The 25,893-nt window shown below is 37.3% G+C and overlaps 1 protein-coding gene across 1 annotated transcript in view; it reads right to left on the minus strand.

Moving 5' to 3' along the window:
- Window positions 1-2,453: 2,453 nt before the first annotated feature.
- The window catches only part of LOC133652768 (multiple C2 and transmembrane domain-containing protein 1-like), a 240,619-nt gene continuing 217,179 nt past the window's right edge, over window positions 2,454-25,893 (minus strand). Inside the window, exons 6-9 of the mRNA XM_062051821.1 lie at window positions 23,346-23,384; window positions 7,467-7,631; window positions 5,674-5,804; window positions 2,454-2,739 (exon numbers count right to left, since the gene is read on the minus strand). Coding sequence (XP_061907805.1) covers window positions 2,454-2,739; window positions 5,674-5,804; window positions 7,467-7,631; window positions 23,346-23,384 — 621 coding nt within the window. The remainder of the gene's footprint in view (window positions 2,740-5,673; window positions 5,805-7,466; window positions 7,632-23,345; window positions 23,385-25,893) is intronic.

The raw sequence follows: 25,893 nt of genomic DNA on the forward strand, positions 1-25,893 counted from the left end.
GGCTGACCATACGTCCTCTTTTCCCCGGACATCTTTTGCGGGGATGTCCGGGGTGTCCGGGCGGAGTTTCTTAAATGCCTCAAATGTCCGGCGTTTTGAGTTAGGGTTGCGTGTACCGGGTATTTTCAATGTACGTCCAGAGTTAAGAAGAGGGTAAACAAAACAAAGTGTGGAGGCGTGCGTGTAACACGTGTGGGAAATAAGACATATTTTCTCTCATGGCATCCCCTCGTATTACCTGCGCCGTTTCCACGTTTAATCTCACGAGTTTAACACACGCGCTCACGTGACCCGCTGCAGCCTATCGCGTGACCCGCTTCGGCCTATCACGTGACCCGCTGCAGCCTATCGCGCTCTATATGATCCACCGTCCCAAGATGGCTGCCAGGTGCGGTGGCTAAGCCTGGGCACATCTGAAGCCGGTATGTTTTAAAGTTGTCGTTTGCCTGCATATCGTAAAAACAACCGTCCAACATTTTACAACTAATTGTAAACTTATAGGTGCCGACCATCAGGGCCGAGTTGCGACGAGAGAGTGTTATTAAGCCGAGTTGGTAAGTGAATCTGTTTGCTAATAGTAGCTGCTAGCCGTACCCATGTATTGTCTATGGGCGGTTAGCATCGGCTTTTGATCCCGTTTCCTCCCATGTTTCTGATCCCATTGAATTTATATTTATTTCGAGTATTTATTTTGGGTACTTACATATGGTGACTGAGTGTTGTGGCGTTTTAAGGCCATGTGCACTTTTTATGCTAAGGTAAAGACAATGAATGAACACTGTTACACCCGTCATAGTGACGTCACTGTTATTGTTACTGTTACACCCGTCATAGTGACGTCACTGTTATTTTCTATTGTTTAATATTGTTAATGTTACACCCGTCATAGTGACGTCACTGTTATTTTCTATTGTTTAATATTGTTCATGTTGCACCCGTCATAGTGACAACACTGTGTACTGTCGTGTTTGTTATTTTGTACATACATGGGATTGTTTAATATTGTTAATGTTAGCAGTATTATTGCTAATAATGATAATAATAAGTGTAACTTATTTATTGAAGGTCGAACAATATATGACTTAATGTTTATGTTTATGTGCGCCCATTGATTGTGTTTACGTAGGCCAGGTCCCTAAATCTTGGATGGCGAGCTGTAGATAGGCCTTGAGCCTGAGCCCAAGGATCTCCACCTCTCAACCCCTGAACTCCACCTGCTCTGGTCGGGCCGGTAGGCGGCTTATAGCCGTACCCCTTGCCTCGCACCTCATTACTCTGCAGCCCTTTGCACTACCTCATACACACCCTGCCCATAAACTGAACTGTCACTACAAACTGCCATATCCACAACCCCAACCCTGGGACCCCATTTTGAAAATTCCTAGCGCCAACACTGCTGTCAACAGAGGATAAAAATGCTTTAATTAAATAAAAAATGGGAGCTTTAAAAAAAGAAGTAACTAAATAGTTACTTTTCACAGTAACGCATTACTTTTTCATGTAAGTAACTGAGTAAGTAACTGAGTTACTTTTGAAATTAAGTAACTAGTAATTGTAACTAGTTACTGGTTTTCAGTAACTAACCCAACACTGCTTGCCACTTGATACATGCAGACTATTAGCATGCTAACTTTATTAGCCAATTTTGTATCTGAACACTTTAGAATCAAATAACTTGGTTCTCGACACATGCTAACTGTTAGCATGCTTACTTTAGTATTCCAGCGTGCTAACCTGTGTCGTCAAATTTTGCATCCAAACACCTCAGAGTCACATAACTTGGCACTTGATACATGCTGGCTATTACCATGATAACTTTATTAGCCAATATTGTAGATGAACACTTCAGAAACAAATAACTTGCTTCTCGACACATGCTAACTGTTAGCATGCTAACTTGTGTTGTCAATTTTGAAGCCAAACACTTCAGAGTCATAATAACTTGGCACTTAATACATGCAGACTATTAGCATGCTAACCTTTTTGGCTAATTTCAGTCTGTGGAGGGGGGCGTGGTCTGTGGGCCCGCCGCGGAGCGGGGTGTGTAAGGACCGGCCTCGAAGCCAGCGGCAGGTGAGTAGATTGCCCAGCTGGGGCTGGTTATCTAATCACCTGTCGCCTTTATTAGCAGCAGCCGAGCCGAGACACGTGGTTGGAGTTGGAGCCAGGGAGAGAGACACGCACAGAGACACGAAAAGCAGAGACACGACAGACTGAAAAGTCTGAGATATATATTGCTGGAAAGCAAACCATACGACTGTATGAAAATAAAAGACTTGATCCAACCTGTCTACCGGGCTCCCGAAGATCTATCGGCATTAGGAGAACCCACCACGAGAGGGAAACCTCTACACAGTCATAGGCGTTGTAATTGTTGGCACGTTATCATTAGCATTCAAGTTCGGCTCGCAATTTTCAGCATTCCCACGTCTTTTCTCCCAAAATAGCATATTCTAGTTTTTTGTGCAATGTTCCCATCTCGTCTTCCGAACGTGTCGCAGGCCAATAAGAAACAAGCCTGTGACAAAATCCCCAGAAAAAGTCCAACTCACGTATCTCTGCTTGATCAGGTGTCTCTCCTGTGGGTCGTCCAACACGTTGACTGACAGGTCTGAGATGGAGACGGCGGCAGAAGCGGTGAGCGTCACCAACATCACCAACACGCCTTCGCCTTCCTCCATCGGCAACTCCAGCTTGTGTGTGTGTTCCTTACTGAGAAGGGACAGGTCCACGGTGCACCTGAAGCACACACGCACCAACCTCGCTCAAACAGAGCCTGATGTTTCAGGAAGGCCATAACGATTCTACAGTAGCCATGGGAAGAGTAATTCATGTTTATACATTTAAATCTCCTGGGAAGCAGCCTCTTCCACAGAAGTCATTTGTATTTGCTCTGTTTCTTTAATCAGAGTTGCAAAACTTCCAATAGCCTTGTTCACAGCACTGTAAAAAAAAAAAATCTGGAGATTTTATGAGCAAAAAACGAATTTTGCAGTGATATTTTTGGTGTTTTTTCATGCAAAATGACTGTAAAATGAAAAACTGTAATTTTTTACAGTACATTTATGGTCATTGTTTTACAGTGAATTACTGTAAATAGAAAAACACAATCACTGTTATTTTTACGGTAAAATTCGGCGACTGGGCAAACTCCACCGTCTGTTTTTTTTTTTTTTCCCAGTGTGCATTACTGTAAATATATTTTTTTATTTTTTCCCTAAAATTCCAACAAAGAGCTGCCCCGTTTTTTGTGTTTGTTGTTTTTACCGTAAAATCTATTGTTGTTGTTTTTATAGTGCATTACTGTTAATGGCAAAACAGTAGCACTGTTACTTTTGCAGTAAAAAATGATGGGGACTGGACTGCCAGTTGTTTTTACCATAAAATCTGTTTTGTTTTTTCAGTGCATTACTGTAAAAAAAATAAAATGGTACCACTAATATTTTTCGGTAAAATTCTGGTGACTGAGCTGCCAGTTTGTTTTTACTGTAAATTCTATTGATTTTTTTTTACAGTACATTACAGTAACTAGAAAAACAATACCACTAATATATTCAGGTAAAATTATGGTGACTGAGCTGCCAGTTTTTTTTTTTACTGTAAAATCTATTGGGGTTTTTTTACAGTACATTACTGTAAATAGAAAAACAGTACCACTAATATATTCAGGTAAAATTATGATGACTGAGCTGCCATTTTTTTTTTTTTTTACTGTAAAATCTGTTGGTTTTGTTTTACAGTACATTATTGTAAATAGAAAAACAGTACCACTATTATTTTTACGGTAAAATTCTGGTGACTAGGCTGAATTATTTTTTTTTTTAACCTAAAATGTGTCGATTTTTTCCAGTGCAGTACTGTAAATAAAAAATGGTACCAGTTATTTTTTTGGTAAAATTCTGGCGAATGAACTGCCAGTTTTTTTTGTTTTTGTTTGTTTTTTTTTACTGTAAAATCGATTGATGTTGTTTTTACAGTGCATTACTGTAAATGGGAAAACAGTACCTGTACTGTTATTTTTATGGTAAAATTCTGGCAACATGGCAGCCATTTTTTTTAACTGTAAAACCTATTGGTTTTGAAAAACAGTAGCACTGTTACTTTTACGGCAATTTTTTTTTACCGTAAAATCTCCTGTTTTTTTTCAGTGCATGACTGTAAAAAAAATATATATATAAATAAATTCTGGTGACTGATCTTCCAGTTTGTTTTTATTGTAAAATATGTTGGGGTTATTTTTACAGTACATTACTGTAAATAGAAAACAGTACCACTATTATTTTTACAATAACATTCTGGCTACTGGGCAGACAGTTTTTTTTTTTAACCTAAAATGTGTTGGGGGTTTTTCCAGTGCAGTACTGTAAATAAAAAAATGGTACCAGTTATTTTTTCGGTAAAATTCTGGCAAATGAACTGCAAGTTTTGTTGTTTTTTTTAAATTGTAAAATCGATTGATGTTGTTTTTAAAGTGCATTACTGTAAATAGAAAAACAACACCACTGTTATTTTTAGGGTAAAATTCTGGCAACTGCGCTGACAGTTTTTTTTAAAGCAAACTCCCCCGTCCGTTTTTTTTTTCCAGTGTGCGTTACTGTAAATTAAAATTTTAATTTTTCCAGTAAAATTCCAGCAAACAGCTGCTCGTTTTTTGGTTGTTGTTTTTTTTCCAAAAAATCTATTGTTATTGTTTTAACCATGGAAAATGAGGTCAAATTCTGCCAATTTTTTACTGTAAACTTCTTTCACAGTGTGCAGAAGAAGATATTTTACACTTTAGAATACAAACAGACAACCGGAAAAAAATGTACATAAAATTCTGGAGACAGCGCTGCTAGTTTTTTCACGTAAAATTCCACGGTCGTTTATTTTTCAGTGCATTTCAGTGGAAAAACGGTACTACTGTTATTTTGTTATTTTTACAGTTGAATTATGGCATCTGAGCTTCCAGTTTTTCATCGTAAAATCTATGGTCGTTTTTACAGTGAACTACTGTAAATAGAAAAACAATACCACTGTTATTTTTACAGTCAAATTCTGTCTTTTTAAAAAAAAATGTTTTACTGTATACTTTTTCCCAGTGTGCAGAGGAAGATATTTTACACTTTAGAATACAAACATAAATAACCAGAATTTTTTTTTACATTAAATTCTGGAGACAGCCCTGCTAGTTTATTCCCGTAAAATTCCACGGTCATTTCTTTTTCAGTGCATTACTGTAAATGGAAAGACTGTACTACTTTTATTTTGTTATTTTTACAGTTGAATAATGGCAACTGAGCTTCCAGTTTTTCATCGTAAAATCTATAGTCGTTTTTACAGTGAATTACAGTAAATAGAAAAACAATACCACTGTTATTTTTACGGTGAAATTGTGGCGACTGGGCTGCAAGTAGGTTTTTTTTTTACAGTAAAATCTACTCTTGTTCAGTGCTTTACTGTACATAAAAACAGTACCACTAACATTTTTACGGTAAAATTCTGGCGACCGGCCTGTGTGTAAAATATTAAACTGAAAAAATATAATAAAATACAAAATCCAACAATAAATACTCTGATAAACAGGGGTGTCTCCAGAATATATTAAGATTAATTGCAGTGGTTAGGTTACCAGGTTTCAAAATAAATCATCCATTTATACTTCATTAATGTACATAATCTGAGATCATTTACCTTCCCATGAAGTCGTCCTTCTTGCCAGCGTCTTTGTCCCACACGGTAATGTCAACGTAGCCTCCCTGCTCCTCATACATGTGGAAGTCAAACTGCTCCCGCCATTGAGGATTCAGTGTTTTTGGAATCACCTGAATCCACAACAAAATACAAAGCAATAATAAAAATATAACATTTGTCTTTGCTTAATACAAAAAGGTGAGCCAACAAAGGATGGGTACTTGACACAACTGAACCAATCTTCAGTACTTCGATGTGTGTTTGTGTGTCAATGGATGTTCATTTTTGTTAATAATAAAATTTATTTTTTATTTTAACATTTAAAAATGAGCTGATTATGATAACTGAGCTGTTTAGTATCTTGTTTATTATATTTGTGAGTCTCATTTGCAAGTATTAAATAGTAGACTTGCCATGCAGTTGAAATTCCAAGATGGCAGCAGACTGCGGCCGTCTTCAATTTAGCCCGCGAGACGGCACAAGTCCAATAAACAATTTGCCCAGGTGCCGTGATTTTTAATTTAGTATACAAATTGTTAGCAGTCTGATAGCATCCGTTTTGTCACCATCTGGTGGCCAATGAAAGTAACATAAGTCAGTGGCCATTAATTATACATCAATGAAACATTGTGCACAACATTCTCTCATATGACCCATTCCAAACAACCTTCACTAATCATGGTGCAGAAAGAAAAATGAAACAATTCAACACACATGGTCACACATAACACAGCCTACTCATTAAACTGGGTGGATATTATAAAAAAAAAAACGTCCAATCAGCATAAAAAAAAAAATCTAAACTACACCAATTTAAAATCCATTACAAGGGAAGATGGGAAAAATGCCACACACTCTCTCCACACTTATCCATGTTTGGCACATTTTAGCTGCTTGATATTTCTGATTGATTAAAAAACTTTAAGTAGGTGGTCACGGAAGTAAACAAGGTTACATACGCTTAATAACCAATTATAACAATTATTATGGATTGATTGATTGAGAAGTTTATTGACATCTTAAAGAATTTAATCCATGTAATGCTTTAAAAAGGCAAATGCATGGCACAAAAAGCCAAAATGCTGGTTTCCATTGTGGTCCTTTATATATACATTATATAATTATAATATGTAATAATATGTAATTATATATAATTATAATATGTAATATATGTAATTATATATAATTATAATATGTAAATATATCTATATACGTATACATATACATACATATATAGTACTTATTACACACCAGCTGTTTGATTGTAACGTGCATCTTAGTTAAAGCTTTCATGAACAAATTTAGAGGCGCAAAATCACTATTGCTAATCAGTAGCATGTCTATGGCAAATCCAATGTAAATTAGCATTGAGCTAGCGCATTTTGAAAAGTGGAGACTTACTGTATGTTTCGCATGTTTTCCATCACACACACCTGCATTTTCGCCATTGAAAATGATTACATTACAAAGAGGAAGTCTGAATGAGTGCTGCTAGACTGGTTGTTTGCCCACCAAGTGTTTGAGCCGATTGCCCAGTCTACAACCAGGTGTCACATCACGTGCAACAAAGCTATGGATATATGGTATAATTTTTGGTATGATTCGGTCAGTGCCTATAAAAGTACTGAATTCTGTACCCATTCCTGAAGACAATTAGTCATTTGTCAGTAAATATGTATGACTTCATACAGCATTGAGCAGACAATAATGAAAGGTGACATCTATGATGATACTGTAGGGTCAAATGCACATACAAGAGAAAAATAACAATTATTGAACAGCGGCGTGTTTACCTTGCTTTTGTATTTTTGGTGGCCCATCCTAAATTTGACATAAGGGTCACTGCGGCCATTGTCGTCCATGGGCTGAAGACTGCGACCTTCTATTAGGCTGATGCTGACAATGCCTCGCCACAGCTGAGCTTTTCTGTGTATGTCTGACAGGCGCATACTCTGACACTGGAGTGGGTAAACACACACACACACACACACACACGCACACACACACACACACACACTCACACACACACACACACACACACACACACACACACACACCACACACACACACGCACAATACAAATAGAATATATTAATATTGTTATTACAAGACAGGCTCAGAGACACATGCCTGTATACACAAGCAAACAAAGATACTGTACATTGATTAAGTCCAAAGCACCAGACATTGAGAGGGTAACCACACATTAGAAAACAAATAGAAAATACAATGAATACACGATGGAATAAACAAAATTGCCCTTGAGTTTGGAGTAGTGTTGTCCCAATACCAATATTTTGGTACTGGTACCAAAATTATTTCGATACTTTTTGGTACGTTTCTAAATAAAGGGGACCACAAAAAATTGCATTGTTGGCTTTATTTCTATTTTTTTTAATCTTACGGTACATTAAAACATATGTTTCTTATTGCAAGTTTGTCCTTAAATAAAATATTGAACATACAAGACAACAATTCTTTTATTAGTAAGTAAGCAAAAAAAGGCTCTTAATTTAGCTGCTGACGTATGCAGTAACATATTGTGTCAGTTATCATTCTATTATTTTGTCAAAATTGTTAAGGACAAATGGTAGAAAATAAATTACCGGTACTTTCCATAGTACCGAATATGATTCATTAGTGTCGCGGTACTATACTAATACCGGTATACCGTACAACCCTAGTTTGGAGTTGCCCTGGTTTTAGTAGTTGTGTTACTATGATTTTTTTATTTTTATTAATCAAAATAAATGTACTATTTAGGTATGTATTTTGTTGTTTTTTGCACACTGTAAAGTCAAATCAATTATTTTGTAAATTAAAAAAAAAAAGCTGTAAACAGACATATCATAGGTAACAAAGCATAGTATTATTTATTACAGTTGTCCTTCGTTTAAGTGTGATAAGTAAATTTCTTTAAGAAAGGCTTATTTTTAATAAATCAAACATGTTTATTGTTAGAACCTACAAAACTGACGGCCATAAAGCAAAGAGTTTTCATTAAACACAAGCAAAGACACTTAAATTGTGTTTTATTGTTTGTGCTACGGCGCCATCTTTTGGACAAGTTCCCTCACTGCAGGTGCAGCTGGGTGAATGCCTAGTGTCTCCTGCTGCTTAAAGCTTTGAACCAGAAGTAAAAGTGCCGTTTTGACTTTTAATGGTCCATAGCATTTCTATTCTAATAGATTCTTCATTCATCACTCCACGCAACGTTTGTAAGTTTTACAATGAAACTCAAATTATTCATATTTACTAAACCCTCCCATGTGTGACATCTGTAGGAGTGTTTTCATGCATACTTGCCCGTGCTACAATAATGTAATGCATCTAGCGTTGTTAGCATTAGCTAATATGCTAGCACGTTTACGAGTGCCTGCGTTGGAGTTATTAACTTATGATGGCATTTTTTTTGTATTGTTTTAGTTTCACAAATTCCTCAGTAAATCCAGCAAGATGTCACCGTGGAGTTATTGAGTCTGTTTAGCTGATTGGAGAGCTAGCTTCCACAGCTAGTGTGTCCATGACGATAACTTCTGTTTTGCTTGATCTGCCGTTTTACTGCCGTGTTACAGACACTGTTTAGAAACAATTAAGGTACGTAAATAAACATTAAAAAAATGTTTTTGTGTAAATAACTAATTGTAAAATGTATATATCTGTGGCTAATACATATTTTTTTTATTTAGAGGGTGCGCTTTATAATCTGTAAAATACGGTAAATAAAACTTAATTCAACACTTAATCTAGCGACTGTAGTGTGACTATTTCAACTTTTTCCTCATTACATTACATATTTTCTCTCTTTTTTTCTAACATCCTTTCTTTTGTTTTTAGCTCGATTTTATCTCGACAATGTGCTGAAAACTGTCACTTTGAAAACCCCTGACTAAGATGATCTTAACCAGGGGTTCCAAACTCATTTTAGATCGGGGGCCACATGGAGAAAAATCTACTCCCACGTGGGCCGGACTGGTAAAATCATGGCACGATAGCTTAAAAATAAAGACAACTTCAGATTGTTTTCTTTGTTTAGTAATAGAACAAGCTCATTCTGAAAATTTACAAATCATAATGTTCTTGTTGTTTTTTTACACTTACATGTTGCGGTTAAATAAATTCTATCTTTATTTGTCGTTATTTATACTTTCTGAATTAATTATGTGATAATGTTCATCAGTCAACTCATTGGTGTTAATTTTAGATCTATCAAGATAAAAAAATATCAAAATCAAATTACAGGATGTTATTTATGTAGTTTGCTCATTTTCCTCGACTGGTGCATGTGGTTTATTTTTCTTTGTACATATGTAGCATCATCTACAAAGATACAAGAATTGCTATTGTGACATCTAGTGGACACATTTAGAACAGCAGTTTCTTTCATTCAAAAATTTCTGCTCATTTTTATACTGAGCAAACTCATCCCGCAGGCCGGATAAAACCTGTTCGTACGTTTGACACCCCTGACCTAAACTGAACCACTGAATAGATGATAATGCCAATAAGTTAAAGTTAAGTTAAGTTAAAGTACCAATGATTCTCACACACACACTAGGTGTGGTGAAATTTGTCCTCTGCATTTGACCCATCCCCTTGTTCACCCCCTGGGAGGTGAGGGGAGCAGTGAGCAACAGCAGTGAGCAGCAGCAGTAACCACACTCGGGAATTATTTTTGGTGATTTAACCCCCAATTCCAACCCTTGATGCTGAATGCCAAGCAGGGAGGTAATGGGTCCCATTCTTATAGTCTTTGGTATGACTCGGCCGGGGTTTGAACTCACGACCTACCGATCTCAGGGCGGACACTCTAACCCAGGGGTGTCCATAGTGCGGCCTGGGGGCCATTTGCGGCCCGCAGCTAATTGTTTAGCGGCCCGCCACACATTCTGGAAATGCCATTGCAAAAATCAAAAAAACATTAAAAAAGTGGAATGAGGTGAAATCTAACTAGAAAACCTTGCAATGTTGACACAAAGCTGCCATGCAGGCTGTTGTTTTTATTTTGTCTATCTTTATTTTCCTTTTTTTGCCATTGCTCAAAAAATAAAAAATAAAGACAAAAAATCAATAATAATGAATTATTGACATCTTCAAGGCTCAAATTACTTCAAATATTTCACATTAAAATGTTTTATGTGGAAAAATATTGCATATATTGTGTGGTTGCCATATAAAAACATCCAAGTTTTCTTTGACAAAAGAGCATAAAACAAACAAAATAATAGTGTAAAATCGACAGATATACTGTATCTGAAGTTGATCTCGTAACTTAAGTGTTGAAAGTAAAACAAATAATAATAAAAATGTATCACTTTATGAGTGGGGTACCTTTTGGATCCCAAAGATAATTAGTGGGATTTTATTTATCTTTTCACTGTGATTAATCAAAAATAATAATGAAAATAAAATCAATGGTGTCATGCATTATTGATCTTTTCAGGGCTCCAATTACTTCACATCAAACATTGCTTTCCGAATGTTTTGGGCGGTGGGGGAAATACTGCATATTTCAGTTTTACTATAAAAAACTAAGTTGTCTTTGACAGAAAAGGCATATATAATAATAGGCAATAATAATTTGACTTGTTTTTAACATGATGACTGAGACCCTTTACGGGCCCCAGGAGCCCTAATTGTTAAAAAAAAAAAATCTATATATTTTGTTATGGTTTGAAAATGAAAAATATCAAAATGGCCCCCGCATGCTTTAATTTTTCCGTGTGCGGCCCTCAGTGGAAAAGTTGAGGACACCCCTGCTCTAACCACAAGGCCACTAAGCAGGTCATAATAATAAATTAAATAATAAATAATAATAATAAATAATAAATCATAATAATAATAAAACTCGGAAACAAGCGGTTTTGGAGTCAAATTCATGTCAGATTCCATTCACGACTAACATTTATTCATTTAGCAGTCCATCTTGCAAAGTGACCTATTTAAGTCTTTTTGCCACCACTTAAAGGCCTATTTAACCTCTATTTGAATCAGTAGAATATCTTGCACCACAACAAATGTCTCCCTCCCCATCTTTTTAGACTCTCTCCCTGCCTTCTTCCTTGTTAGGGCGAATTTATTATCATAGCTTTTGTTTTGCAGATGAATTTCATTAAACTCTGAACAAACCCTGCCTCACAAGCACAGCCCTTTGATCTTCATTTCCATCCTCCAGACACTAAACAGCGCCAATGGATGCTCGCAATCCAGCGAACCTCCCATGCAGCCACTTCCACGTCTACAGTTCGAGCTGTAATGCGGTTGTGTTGTACGTTAGCAATGATCAAGTTGTTACTTTGCGACATATTTCTGATTAATAACAAAAATGGGGATAGAGCGCAGCATGGCAGGGATCAAACCTCATAATCATATCCAGTTCAACTTTTGCAAGCCCTCTGGAATAAGAAAACATTTGAAGCACAAAAAAAAATAAAAAAAATAAAAAAATTGCTTAGTGCATGGTGAAGTAAATTCCTGATTATTAGCACACACTACTAAATAATAGTTTGCATCGCCTTTAAAAAAACAAGAGGTTGTGTAAAAATAATGCAACCAAGCAAGGAGAGTACTCAACAGCAGGGACATTTTTGGGGGAGGGGTAGCTTGATAGTTAGTGTTTTGGGCGTTTTCCCGACTGGCGGCCCATATTTGCGAGCTTCAAAGGCTCGATACAGCAGGAAGTCTGCCCAGTGGAGAAGTGTACAGTATTTGAGTCCATAAATTGTTTGTAGCTAGGGCCTACCGACAACTTCTGATAGAATTATGGCGTCAAGTTCATTAGTCTGTTTTTTTTTAAGTAGGTTATAAATCAATCAATCATTGTATTGTAATCCTACATCAGAGATATATTTTAATACAGTGGAACCTGGATTTACAAAGCCCTATAATTGAAAACTATTCGGTTTAAAAACTTTTAGATAGAGCCAAATATGTCTGTGTGTGTGAACACTTCACTCATTCATCTGGAGTCCGGCTGGCAGCCATTTTGTGCTTTTTTGTATTGAACAGACTGAGGCTTTGTACCACAGCATGTTTTTAAATTGTGATGAGAACAGACTTTTCCAGAAAAATATACCAAAGCAGACTTATTTCACGGAAAAGGAGAAGCACACCTCTCGTTCAGTGGCTCCTATCCTCTTCCAGCCTTAGTTTTTAAAATATTTATTATTTGAGCAATATGGTTGTTACAGTAGGAAGGGGATTCATTTGGCCCCGTTTGTCATGGTTTACCTGACACATAAAACGTGACCAATTGGGTTGGGGAGGGGTGCACTTTCCACTTTAACCACCAGATGGCAGTCGAGTGTTGAATATCTTAAAATGTGTTTTGTGGCAATTCGAACTTTGATCACAGCGTCAGGTGCTATATAGAGTGGTGATTTCCATCATTTTCAGCAGGCTGCATTGCAAAATGATTAATCTCCCCACCCCCTTTCTGTCACGTGATATCCACCCAGTAATGGGGCCATAGAAGCCCTCCCCTACTGTAAAGTTAAGGATTGTTGTGACTTCTGATCATTTGTGAGGGCACCAAAGGGACTTATGTGTGTGTGTGCGTGAGTTGTTTTAGCTTGTTAATAAAAAAAGACAGTTGATTAATCACCTCCTTGTTACATATGCAGTACTTTACAGCACTTTATATTGTGTTCAAAGTGTATAAACCCTGATTAAAACTTTTGTCAAGGTTGGGACTCATTATTCATATTCACATTTATTTGCTTCGCTATACAAACTTTCTGATTTACGAACCCTGTTCCAGAACCACTTAAGTTCGTAAATCGAGGTTCCACTGGAAATTGTTTCTAGAAAGCTAAAGACTGTGGGCTTTTCCTTTCTAGAGAACCAGCATTCTCCATAGTGGACATTTGACTTTGGTAAAAAATGTTGTCCGAGTGACAGGAGCTGGTCAAAGATCATCTCTATGACATCACTCTGGTGTTTTTAAGAATCTGATGCAAAAATATTAGTCTCTCACAAGTTTTTTTTTTATTTTATTTTTTTTTACTGAACCCGCAGGCCACCAGTTGAATTGCCTAAACGGTGAAGAAGAGAGGACCTAAAACGGAACCTTGAGGAACACCACTAATAAAACTAAAGATGTTGAACATTTACTCCTTATGATGATTTGAAAGTAGTGTCAAAGTGAATTAATCCAGTTACTGTTTACAACCAAAATCTTCATGCAGTTAAGGGAAGTGCATGCTGCTTTCTGTTCAGCCAAAATAAATGATAAAACAAAAAATCATGCATGGTGAATGAACACTTTCTTATTAACATAATTGATTTTAGACCCCCAGAACGCAAAACAAAGGCTTATTTTCTTCCACAGCAGCTGCAATACAGGTCACTATGCTTACCACCATTTAGAAATATGTGGCTCGCATTTGCTGGTTAAACACTAATAATTCAGCAAAGAAAAAATTATTTTAAATTCCATTTCAACACATTTTTGGTTATAATGTGTATTTGAACAATTATTTCATTGTATCTCTAACTTAATTTATTTTGTTTTTAAAACCTGTCGTTTTCTTGAGTCCGCTCAATGCTTTGTGTGGCCCTGTTGTGGTCTTTAATATTGCTTATTAATCATTGTTATTAAGGCCCTAAAGGGGCCCCACCCCACATTAAACCTAAAAAAAAGGAATTATGACTTAATTCGGTTTAAACAAGATTTTTAAAACACATGTAAAAAAAAAAAAATGCAGCTTGTATTGTCTCCAAGAATTTGTATGAAGAAAAAACTGTGTTTTTTGACTTTTTAAAAATGGGATTAACATATCTAGATTGTGTGATTGTGTCAGATCAAACTTTATTTTTTATTGTAAACCCTCTTGTATGTACTCTCATCAATGGATCGTTGTATCCGAAGCATGTGATCTTCATAATAATACACTATTATTTAGGGTTGTCCTGTACCAATATTTTGGTACCTGTATCAAAATGTGTTTCGATACTTTTCTAAATAAAAGTGGACCACAAAAAATGGCATTATTGGCTTTATTTTAACCAATAATCTTACGGTACATTAAACATATGTTTTTTTATTGCAATTTTGTCCCTAAATAAAATAGTGAACATACTAGACAACTTGTCTTTTAGTAGTAAGTAAACAAACAAAGGTTCCTAATTAGTCTGCTGACGTATGCAATAACATGTTGTGTCATTTATCATTCTATTATTTTGTCAACATTGTGAGGGGACAAACTGTAAAATTGGATTACTAATCCACTTGTTCATTTACTGTTAATATCTGCTTACTTTCTGTTTTAACATGTTCTATCTACAATTCTGTTAAAATATAATAATCACTTATTCTTCTGTTGTTTGATACTCTACATTAGTTTTGGATGATACCACAAATGTAGGTATCAATCCGATACCAAGTAGTTACAGGATCATACATTGGTTATATTCAAAGTCCTCATGTGTCCAGGGACTTATTTCCGAAGTTTATAAACATAATATGAATTTTGAAAAAAGGAAAAAAAAAATTGTGACGACAAAAAATATCGATGTAAACATAGTAGTATCGACTAGATACGCTCGTACTTGGTATCATTACAGTGCATGTGAGGTGTAGATCCACCCATGGCATTTGTTTACATTCAGGGGTGCTAGCTCGCTGTTAGCGGTGACGCCGGTGAGCTATTGTATTCTCCTACAGTGTGTAGTGAAGCATGTTTAGCTATTCCTCGTCCTCCAGTGATAATGAAACTTGTAAGAAACGTACTTTATTTGTCGCCATGGAGGCCAGTATTAGTGATTTAGAAGTAGCTAAAACACTGCCGACTGCGGATGGATGTTAGCTGCTAGATAGCTAGCCATGTCTTAAAGCACCTCTTCCTTAGTGCGTTTCAGTGTTATAACTTCACCTTTATCTTTAGTTTTTCGGCCAAAATGTGTCCATTCTCCCTTTTCTGTCTACACACTGTGTCTGCTTGTAAGTATGTGATTGTGCGCTGCCGAACATGCTCCTCTGCTCGTAAAACCAGCAATGTCATGACGTGACGACGGCGCGCCGTCAAGCCCGTTAAAAAAAGAAAAAAAGAAAAAAATGGAGAAACTTTTTTTTCAAACAGAGTATAGTACCGTTTTTTGATTCATTGGTACCGCGATACTATACTAGTACCGGTATAACGTACAACCTTACTATTATTATGATTATTATTAAGTTATTGGGATAAGCTCTAGCACCCACCACAAACCTGAGAGGGACAAGCGGTAGAAAATGAAAGGATAGATGGATAGTGCTGGGGGTTAAAGGCCTACTGAAATGATTTTTTTTATTTAAACGGGAATAGCAGATCCATTCTATGTGTCATACTTGATCATTTCGCGATATTGCCATATTTTTGCTGAAATGATTTAGTAGAGAAAATCGACGATAAAGTTCGCAACTTTTGCTCGCTGATAAAAAAAAGCCTTGCCTGTACCGGAAGTAGCGTGACGTCACAGGAGCTAGTATTCCTCACAATTCCCCATTGTTTACAATGGAGCGAGAGAGATTCGGACCGAGAAAGTGACGATTACCCCATTAATTTGAGCGAGGATGAAAGATTCGTAGATGAGGAACGTTACAGTGAACGACTTGAGAGGCAGTGATGGACGTATCTTTTTTCGCTCTGACCGTAACTTAGGTACAAGCTGGCTCATTGGATTCCACACTCTCCTTTTTCTATTGTGGATCACGGATTTGTATTTTAAACCACCTCGGATACTATATCCTCTTGAAAATGAGAGTCGAGCACGCAAAATGGACATTTAAAGTGACTTTTATCTCCAAGACAATACATCGGTGACACACTTAGCTACTGAGCTAACATGCTAACATCGTTCTCAAATGAAGATAGAAACAAAATAAATAAACCCCTGACTGGAAGGATAGACAGAAGACCAACAATAATATTAAACCATGTACATGTAACTACACGGTTAAAAATTCTCAGCCTGGTAAGGCTTAACTATGCTATTGCTAACGACGCTAAGGCTAATTTAGCAACTTAGCAACCGGACCTCACAGAACTATGTACTCTCTCCTTTTTCTTTTTTTGCTTTTGTGACGTCACGCGCATAAATCATATCCAAAGGAGTTTTTCAACCGGAAGTGTGGCGGGAATTTTAAAATTGCACTTTATAAGTTAACCCGGCTGTATTGGCATGTGTTGCAATGTTAAGATTTCATTATTGATATATAAACTATCAGACTGCGTGGTTGGTAGTAGTGGGTTTCAGTAGGCCTTTAACCTCCCCTGTCTTTGAAAACTAGCCCGTTTCAACTTTAATGGAGGTTCTTCGGACACACCACAATTATGTGCTATGAGATCCAAAAGTGAACCTTGAACTAGGGCTGGGCGATATATCGATATACTCGATATATCGCGGGTTTGTTTCTGTGCTATATAGAAAATGACTATATCGTGATATTCGAGTATACGTTCTCACGCAGTTGCTTTTAGCTGCGGGCATTACACTGCAGGCGTTTCTCACTCTTTGTTGTCTCTCCTCCTCACAGAGACATTAAAACAAGCACACCTTCGTACATACGTCACATATGTATACGCCCTCGCGGAGCAGAGAGGTAGCGGCATGGGTAATGTTAGCTGTGGTGCTAGCGGAGCGGTGCGAATGGTAATACGAGAGAAAGAAGGTGCGAATCTGGTAACAAATGAAGGAAGAATTATTTCCCAAGAAAAACCGCATGGGGTCCATCGTCTGGCGGTGGTTTGGCTTCAAGCGGGAATATGTCGAACAGACAACCGTAATATGTCAAGTGTGGGGCAAAAGCGTAGCATCATTTGAAAAGTCACCCGCTAGAGAATGAAGAGTGCTTGAAACTCTGCATGTCAACATCTCCGTTCGGTGCCACACCAACAAAATGCCGAGGCAACCATTTCCAGATCAACACCGTATGAAACAGATAGTCAACAACAGAAGGAGATAACGTCCGCAGTAACCTACCACATAGCGAAGGACATACACTATTTGATTTCCTATTATGCAGCTCATTTTTATTTGACAGTTATTGAAATATCGTGTGTACCATCATGCACAACAGTGCACTTTATTTGTTTTTAAACTATTGTAGTGGTGTTCTGTACAAAAAGTGCACTTTAATTTATTGTTGTTTTGATATGTCATCTTAGTGACATCATGCACAAAAGTGCACTCATAGCTTATTTTAAAATGTCTCTGACAATCTTGCACTTTCTGTTTTGAAATGACATGAATGTTTGTGCCACTGCTTAATAACTGTTTAATAAATACAGTTTTGGTCAATTGACTTAGTTGTGATTTCCCTCTCTGCATGAAAGTTTAAAATGAGCATATATTAATGCAGTATGAACAAGAATGTTTTAATGTAGACACATAGAATCATCATACTGCTGTGATTATATGCATCAAGTGTTCATTCAAGGCTAAGGCAAAATATTGAGATATATATCGTGTATCGTGACATGGCCTAAAAATATTGAGATATTAAAAAAAGGCCATATCGCCCAGCCCTACCTTGAACATAACTTTATCCAATGGCACAACAAATAAATGTATTATATTTTAATCTTTCTTCCATCACGTTAAATGCTGTGTGTGAACGCATAATGTTCATGCTTGTTTTTTGTTTTTTTGTCAAACAACCCTATTATTAATATTTGACAACATTTCTTTTTACCTGAACTTTTACAGGGTTTGTGCAGGTATCAGCAAATCTAATTTAATTATTTTTAATGCCTTTTTTATTACAAATTAAAACACATTTGATGCCCATGTCTTACTGCAGATCATTATTGTATAAAATCAAAAGCACAAAATAGTCTGTATGGACAAAATTGTAACTATTTGTCAATGATAGTGTTGATTAGTTGAAAAGTTTACATTAACTGTGGCCAAATTAATTAGTAATAGTAATCATAGTATATATTAATAAAAAGTGACCCTTTCAAAAGCAATAAACATTTTTCAATAATGTAGTATTTTTTTGCCATTGTAATTGGAAGGTCAATAAATTATCCTAAATAGGTAAACAAACCTAAAAATAAAATGGACTCTCAATTGCTGTTAGCAAACATTGCACGTCAATAAATATTGAACATTTTTAAGCAACGTTTTAAAAAGTAAATAAATACAAATGAATAAAATACAAATATTAATCAAATAAAATAACATTCAAAAGAAAGAAGTGCAGTTTTTTCCCTCAGTTGGAAAAACTGGGCCGGGTGGTTTGTTTTGTTTTCTTTTTTGTTGCCAAAGCCATCACGGCGTACTTGCTTGTTCGTCGTGCTGACTGGCTCATGTTGCTCATTCAGTTGTGAAGATAAAATAATCCTACACATTTGGCTTTACAATCAATCATGCAGTATCATCTTTTTTCCTCTTAACTATTGTTTGCTTCTCACTCGCGAGTCACAACTAGCGAGGAGATGTCTGTGTGTTCTGTGCGCAAGCTGGCGGTCACGCCTGCTCAAACCGAAACAAAGATTGTGCATGACTAACAAGAGCTTTCGCAAGGCCTGGGCCGATATTCCATAAATCAATTGACCGACGATAAATGAAAATGAAAGTCGGTAAGTTTTCCAGCATCGCTAAATCGCCATTTGCATGCTTCAAGAGCATTCACGCTTGTTGTCGCTTTTAGCGGCCGCACACATTTTTACCATAGCGGAATGAAAAGAAGGGGGTGAATTATCTTGTCCTTAATTTGGTCTCATAAAAATATTGGCAATAATATTGTTTTTCGGCAATAATTGGTAGGTCAATATATCGTCAAGTAAAATTTGTTATCGGCCCAGGTCTAGTCTTCAATCTGTTCATTTAATACTACAGTCAAATAAACATGCTCAAATGCAGAGAGCGATGCACAGAGTGAACCCTCTTGAATCCACTTTGAAAGCCAGAGACGAAGAAAAGAAACACACAGACATAGCAATTTATCAATGCCAGCAAAGTTATCAAGTTAATTGTCATTTGCCCTTCAATGATACATTTTTAATGCCTCTGGACATCAAATGTAATGTTTTTTAATTCAATTCAAGGGCTCAACTTTCACAAAATCCATTTAATCCCTTTTAATGCTTTTTATCGACCTGTTTTATGGCCTTGTATTTTATAACTGACAGGCTTAAATTGAAAAAAAAAAAAAAAAGTTAGTATACTACTAATGAATTAAAAACGGTATTATACTCTGTTTGAAAAATACAGTTCCCCATTTTTTTTATTTGACGGCACATTATGACATTGCTGGTTTTATGAGAATAGGACAGAGGTGTGGACTCGAGTCACATGACTTGGACTCGAGTCAGACTCGAGTCATGAATTTGATGACTTTAGACTCGACTTGACAAAATGTAAAGAGACTTGCAACTCGACTTAGACTTTAACATCAATGAATTGTTACTTCACTTGGACTTGAGGCTTTTGACTTGACATGACTTGCTACTTTCCCCAAAACCCAAAGATTAAAAAGTTATTTGGGAGCGCTCCGTATCTTTCATTTTCTACGTCTGTGTCTATAAGCGTGTGTGCTGCTTGTCAGCTGGTGTGCTGTCAGTACAACAGCCAATCAAATTAGATCTACGTTGTTTTCATCCCACAGCTCTCATCCAATCAAATTGCAGGACAACCACCGAACATGAGTTGTCAAACAACGCGGCAGTGAGAAACAATTATGCCAAAGTTGGTTTCGTTCGGGTATAAAAACTACGACTTGGTCAACAAAAAACGAATTGCCGTATGCAAATCACGCAGTTCGAATATTACAGACGGAGACGCAACAACTTCCAACTTCGTTCGACATTTGAAGTTCCACAAAGAAGGGTACGTTTTGAATGTAAGTTTATTGGCTAAGTAACATGACTTTTATTTGCTGTGTAGTTAAATCAGTGAGGCTGTAAACTCACTGCTAACGTTATAACCATAGACATCTTATAAGGGTACGCAGCATTGAGCGCTACTGCCTATTGGCACAGACGAGACGCGGCGCCGCCATCTTGGAGTGGTGATCCGCTCCACTCAGTGCAATTCATTTGGCAGGAGCAATGAACTGTCAGCAAATTTAATTCATCTTACCTCACTGAATACCACTGATTTTCACGCGCTTTTTTTGTCAAACATGTAGCTATGATAATGGACACATGCTTTGGCGTTTTTATTATTCATAGTTTGCTTAACAGTAATATAATATTCTTATACGCTATAAATGGCCAGACGTCCGAGATCAAAACTGGGAATATAATCCCACAGAAGGGGGAAAAAAACGGTCAGCTATTTTTAAGTTGAATAAACAATATGATTAGGTTATATATACATGCGTATATCCTACATAAACAATGTATGAATACATTAGATATCTATATATCTTAGGGACCTATAGACTGCAGCAGCAGAGAGTTTATTCTGTCTTGACACTTTGTATTGATATTTTCTATTACATTCTTCCCTTAAATGATAATGTTTACAGTGATTGTTTTATATGTATTTTTTATGTATGTCGCTTTGAATAAAAGCGTCTGCCAAATACTTAAACATAAACATATATAAACACCTGAAAGTCTTTATATCAGCTAAAACCACCAATCTGTTTCACTGGATTCAGAATAAAACCAAATGCTGTTTTACCCAACAATGTTAGTATTTGAATATTGTTACTTGAAGACTTATTCCTGGTTACAATTATACTGTTAAGAAAGTATTGTCTTATATTTTGCCTAAAATGAGAATGCATCATAATCAGTGGCGGCTGGTGAATTTTGTTTTAGGTGGGGCTGAAAGTTTGTAAACCAAACCCCTGTAGGGGGGTCATCTCCCCCGGAAGATTTCTTTGTGATTTTCACATACAAATATTGAAGATCTTTGCTCCTTCTCAACTCTGTGGTTATATTATTTTCATAAAATACAACCAATGGTATGTTAATGTTTGTTTTTGCAAATGTGTTTATTCTGTAAAGGAATGAGTTAAATGTTTAAAATTGTTTAAACTATTAAAATGACTGGTTAATAGTGCTATTATGAATTGCAATGTCAGCACTATTTTTTTCCCTGCAATTTCAAATGCACTTGTTTTAATAAATAAATACAGCGTTTTAAAAGCATACACAATCTGCGTAAAAATATTAGTCTGTGGTTAAAAGGACTTGAAAAGACTCGAAACTCAAAATGCAGGACTTGGGACTTGACTTGAGACTTTCTAGTCTTGACTTTGGACTTGACTCGGGACTTGCCTGTCTTGACTCGGGACTTGACTCGAGACTTGAGGGCAAAGACTTGAGACTTACTTGTGACTTGCAAAGCAATGACTTGGTCCCACCTCTGGAATAGGAGCATGTTCAGCAGCGCGCACACACGGAGTACTTACAAGCAGACACAATGTGCAGACAGAAAAGGGAGAACGGACGCATTTTGGTCCAAAAACTAAAGGTAAAGGTGAAGTTATAACACTGAAACACCCTCAGGAAGAGGTGCTTTAAGACATGGCTAGCTAGTTAGCGGCTAACATACATCCGCAGTCGGCAGTGTTTTAGCTACTTCTAAATCACTAATCCTGGCTTCCATGGCGACAAATAAAGTAAGTTTCTTACAAGTTTCATTATCACTGCAAGACAAGAAATGGCTAAACATGCTTGACTACACACCGTAGAAGGATACAATAGCTCACCGCTAACAAAAGATTGCACCCCTGAATGTAAACAAATGCCATGGGTGGATCTACACCTGACATCCACTGTAATGATACTAAGTACAAGAGTGTATCTAGTCGATACTACTATGATTACATCAATATTTTTTACAGTCACAAAATCTTTTTTCCTTTAAAAAAAATGTTTTTTATGTTTATAAACTCAGAACATTACTTTAAATATGACCAATGTATGATCCTGTTACTACTTGGTATCGGATCGATACTCAAATTTGTGGTACCATCCAAAACTAATGTAAAGTATCGAACAACAGAAGAATAAGTGATTATTACATTTTAACAGAAGTGTAGATAGAACATGTTAAAACAGAAAATAAGCAGCTATTAACAGTAAATTAACAAGTAGATTAATACTCAATTTTTACAGTTTTTCCCTCATAATGTTGACAAAATAATAGAATAATAAATGACACAATATGTTACTGCATACGTCAGCAGACTAATTAGGAGTTGCTGTTTGCTTACTTACTACTAAAAGACCAGTTGTCTAGTATGTTCACTATTTTATTTAAGGACAAGATTGTTATTCGATTGCAATAATAAACATGTTTAATGTACACTAAGATTTTTTTGCTAAAATAAATCCGATAGACATATTTTTGTGGTCCCCTTTATTTAGAAAAGTATCGAAATTCATTTTTATATCGATATCAAAATATTGGTATCAGGACAACCCTAACTCCTAGTGGTTGTGGCCCTAAACTACAGCATAGAGTGTTTTTGCCACGGGCCGGCCCTGTCTTGAGTGGAGCCAGGGAGTACCACAAAATCAGAATAACTGTTTTGAATTGGACCAACATGGATATTTTGCTGCTTGTGGAAAGTAAAGTTCTAACGATGCGACAAATGAAGAAAAACAAAAGTTGCCAATGCAATGCAGGGGAGGACAACAAGAGATAGGAAAAATGGAGCAGCACACCAGGCGAGACACAGGTGGGGTACAGTGGGTAGTGTTGGGGGGGTTACATGCGTTTTTAGTTACCTTACTGGATCTTTTCCAGCTCCTTCTCAAAAGCATGGTCTGTAGATGAGACAAAGCGGTTACAGAGTGCCCCCCCCCCCCCCCCCCCCCCACAGCCCCCCACCCCTGCAGGGTAAGAGGTTAATGGGACTGTGATGTAAGGTGTTCAAGTGGTAGTGGTGAACCGGTGAAAAAGGGGTGGGGTTAGTTCAGAAGACTTTATTGAGGCGTTGGTTAGTCATGCACATGAAAAAGGCAGGAAGGACTCGCCTTGTGTGGTCTTTTACAACATGCACACACACATACACTTAGGGTCTGTTTTATTCCATTTGGACACACTCTCTTCCAAAATACATCGACCGACAATTAGTCAGAACTACAGGTGGGAATCTTTGGCCACCTCACCATTCCATTCGGACTTGATTATTGGTGCATCTTTAATCGATGGATATTGATGCAGTTTTACATGTCTTTTCGTTTCACTCAATAAGCGGTTATCTTTTAAAAACAGTGCATTTGTAATAAGACATTCCCATCACATTTATTAAACACATGAAATGTGTGCAAAACTGGAACATAAGTGCCCTCAAATAAAGGATGGTCGTATCTCCCATCGAGGTGTCTCGCTGCAGTCAGCCAAATTATGACTTTATTCCCAATAAATATATCGATTATCGATGTTTACAAATCCATTTTATAATCGTTCATGTCCGAATTGCCATGCATCGAAAAATCGATTATTTTCCCCACCTGGAGTCAAACCCACAGAGAATGGTCACATACACTATATTGCCAAAAATATTAGGCCACCTGCTTTGACTCACATATGAACTTCAAGTGCCATCCCATTCCTAACCCATAGGGTTCAATATGATGTCGGTCCACCTTTTGCAGCTATTAGAGCTTCAACTCTTCTGGGAAGGCTGTCCACAAGGTTGCGGAGTGTGTTTATAGGAATTTTACACCATTCTTCCAAAAGCGCATTGGTGAGGTCACACATTGATGTTGGTCGAGAAGGCCTGGCTCTCAGTCTCCGTTCTAATTCATCCCAAAAGTGTTCTATCGGGTTCAGGTCAGGACTCTGTGCAAGCCAGTCAAGTTTATCCACACCACTCTGTCATCCATGTCTTTATGGACCTTGCTTTGTGCACTGGTGCACAGTCATGTTGGAAGAGGAAGGGGCCCGCTCCAAACTGTTCCCACAAGGTTGGGAGCATGGAATTGTCCAAAATGTTTTGGTATCCTGGAGCATTCAAAGTTCCTTTCACTGGAACTAAGGGGCCAAGCCAACTCCTGAAAAACAACCCCACACCAAAATTCCTCCTCCACCAAATTTCACACTCGGCACAATGCAATCCAAAATGTACCGTTCTCTTGGCAACCTCCAAACCCAGACTCGTCTATAAGATTTCCAGATGGAAAAGTGTGATTCATCACTCCAGATAACACGTCTCCACTGCTCTAGAGTCCAGTGGCGACGTGCTTTACACCACTGCATCCGATGCTTTGCATTGGACTTGGTGATGTATGGCTTAGATGCAGCTGCTCCGCCATGGAAAACCATTCCATGAAGCTCTCTGCGTACTGTACGTGGGCTAATTGGAAGGTCACATGAAGTTTGGAGCTTTGTAGCAACTGACTGTGCAGAAAGTCGGCGACCTCTTTGCACTATGCGCTGACCCCTCTCTGTCAGTTTACGTGGCCTACCACTTGGTGGCTGAGTTGTTCCCAAACTCTTCCATTTTCTTATAATAAAGCCGACTTTTGACTTTGGAATATTTAGGAGCGAGGAAATTTCACGACTGGATTTGTTGCACAGGTGGCATCCTATGACAGTTCCACGCTGGAAATCACTGAGCTCCTGAGAGCGGCCCATTCTTTCACAAATGTTTGTAGAAACAGTCTCAATGCCTAAGTGCTTGATTGTATACACCTGTGGCCGTGCCAAGTGATTAGGACACCTGATTCTGATCATTTGGATGGGTGGCCAAATACTTTTGGCAATATAGTGTATGTCCATAATCCAGGATTGTTTAGAATCAACTATTGCTTTATTTTAGCACTAGAAAGTGAAATGTCAAAGCTGTAGGAGGTTGCATTGAACATGTAAATACATGCACACAAAAATATTTGTATTATTTATGTTTTCAATGTAAATAACTTACTATTTGGAGGTGTCCTTTTACAAATTCAACAGATCCGAAATGTGCAGCCTTGTACTTGTTTCCGTCACAGCCGGATAGATCCAAAATGGTGCTTAACCTAAATAGACTTTATTTGTTCTGTCAAGTGTGGACTCTCCCAAGTAAATAAGCAGCAACATTAAGACATCAGATCAAACGGAATAAAGTATTTCCCCCATGACTCCGCCTTGTTCTGGGTCGAGCGTGCAGGGGTCCAATTAGACCAACAAATAATTGAGCAGAAATAACTGCGACTCACGCATCGAGTTGGAAGAAGAGACCTCGGCGCTCTTTGAAAATGGAACTTTTACACCAACATATTTATGACGTTTGTGTTTGTGCAAGAACGCTTGCTGAGTTGAAGCGTTTCCAGAAACAGAGCATGA

This window comes from Entelurus aequoreus, linkage group LG06, assembly GCF_033978785.1.
Source record: "Entelurus aequoreus isolate RoL-2023_Sb linkage group LG06, RoL_Eaeq_v1.1, whole genome shotgun sequence".
Lineage (NCBI taxonomy): Eukaryota > Metazoa > Chordata > Actinopteri > Syngnathiformes > Syngnathidae > Entelurus > Entelurus aequoreus.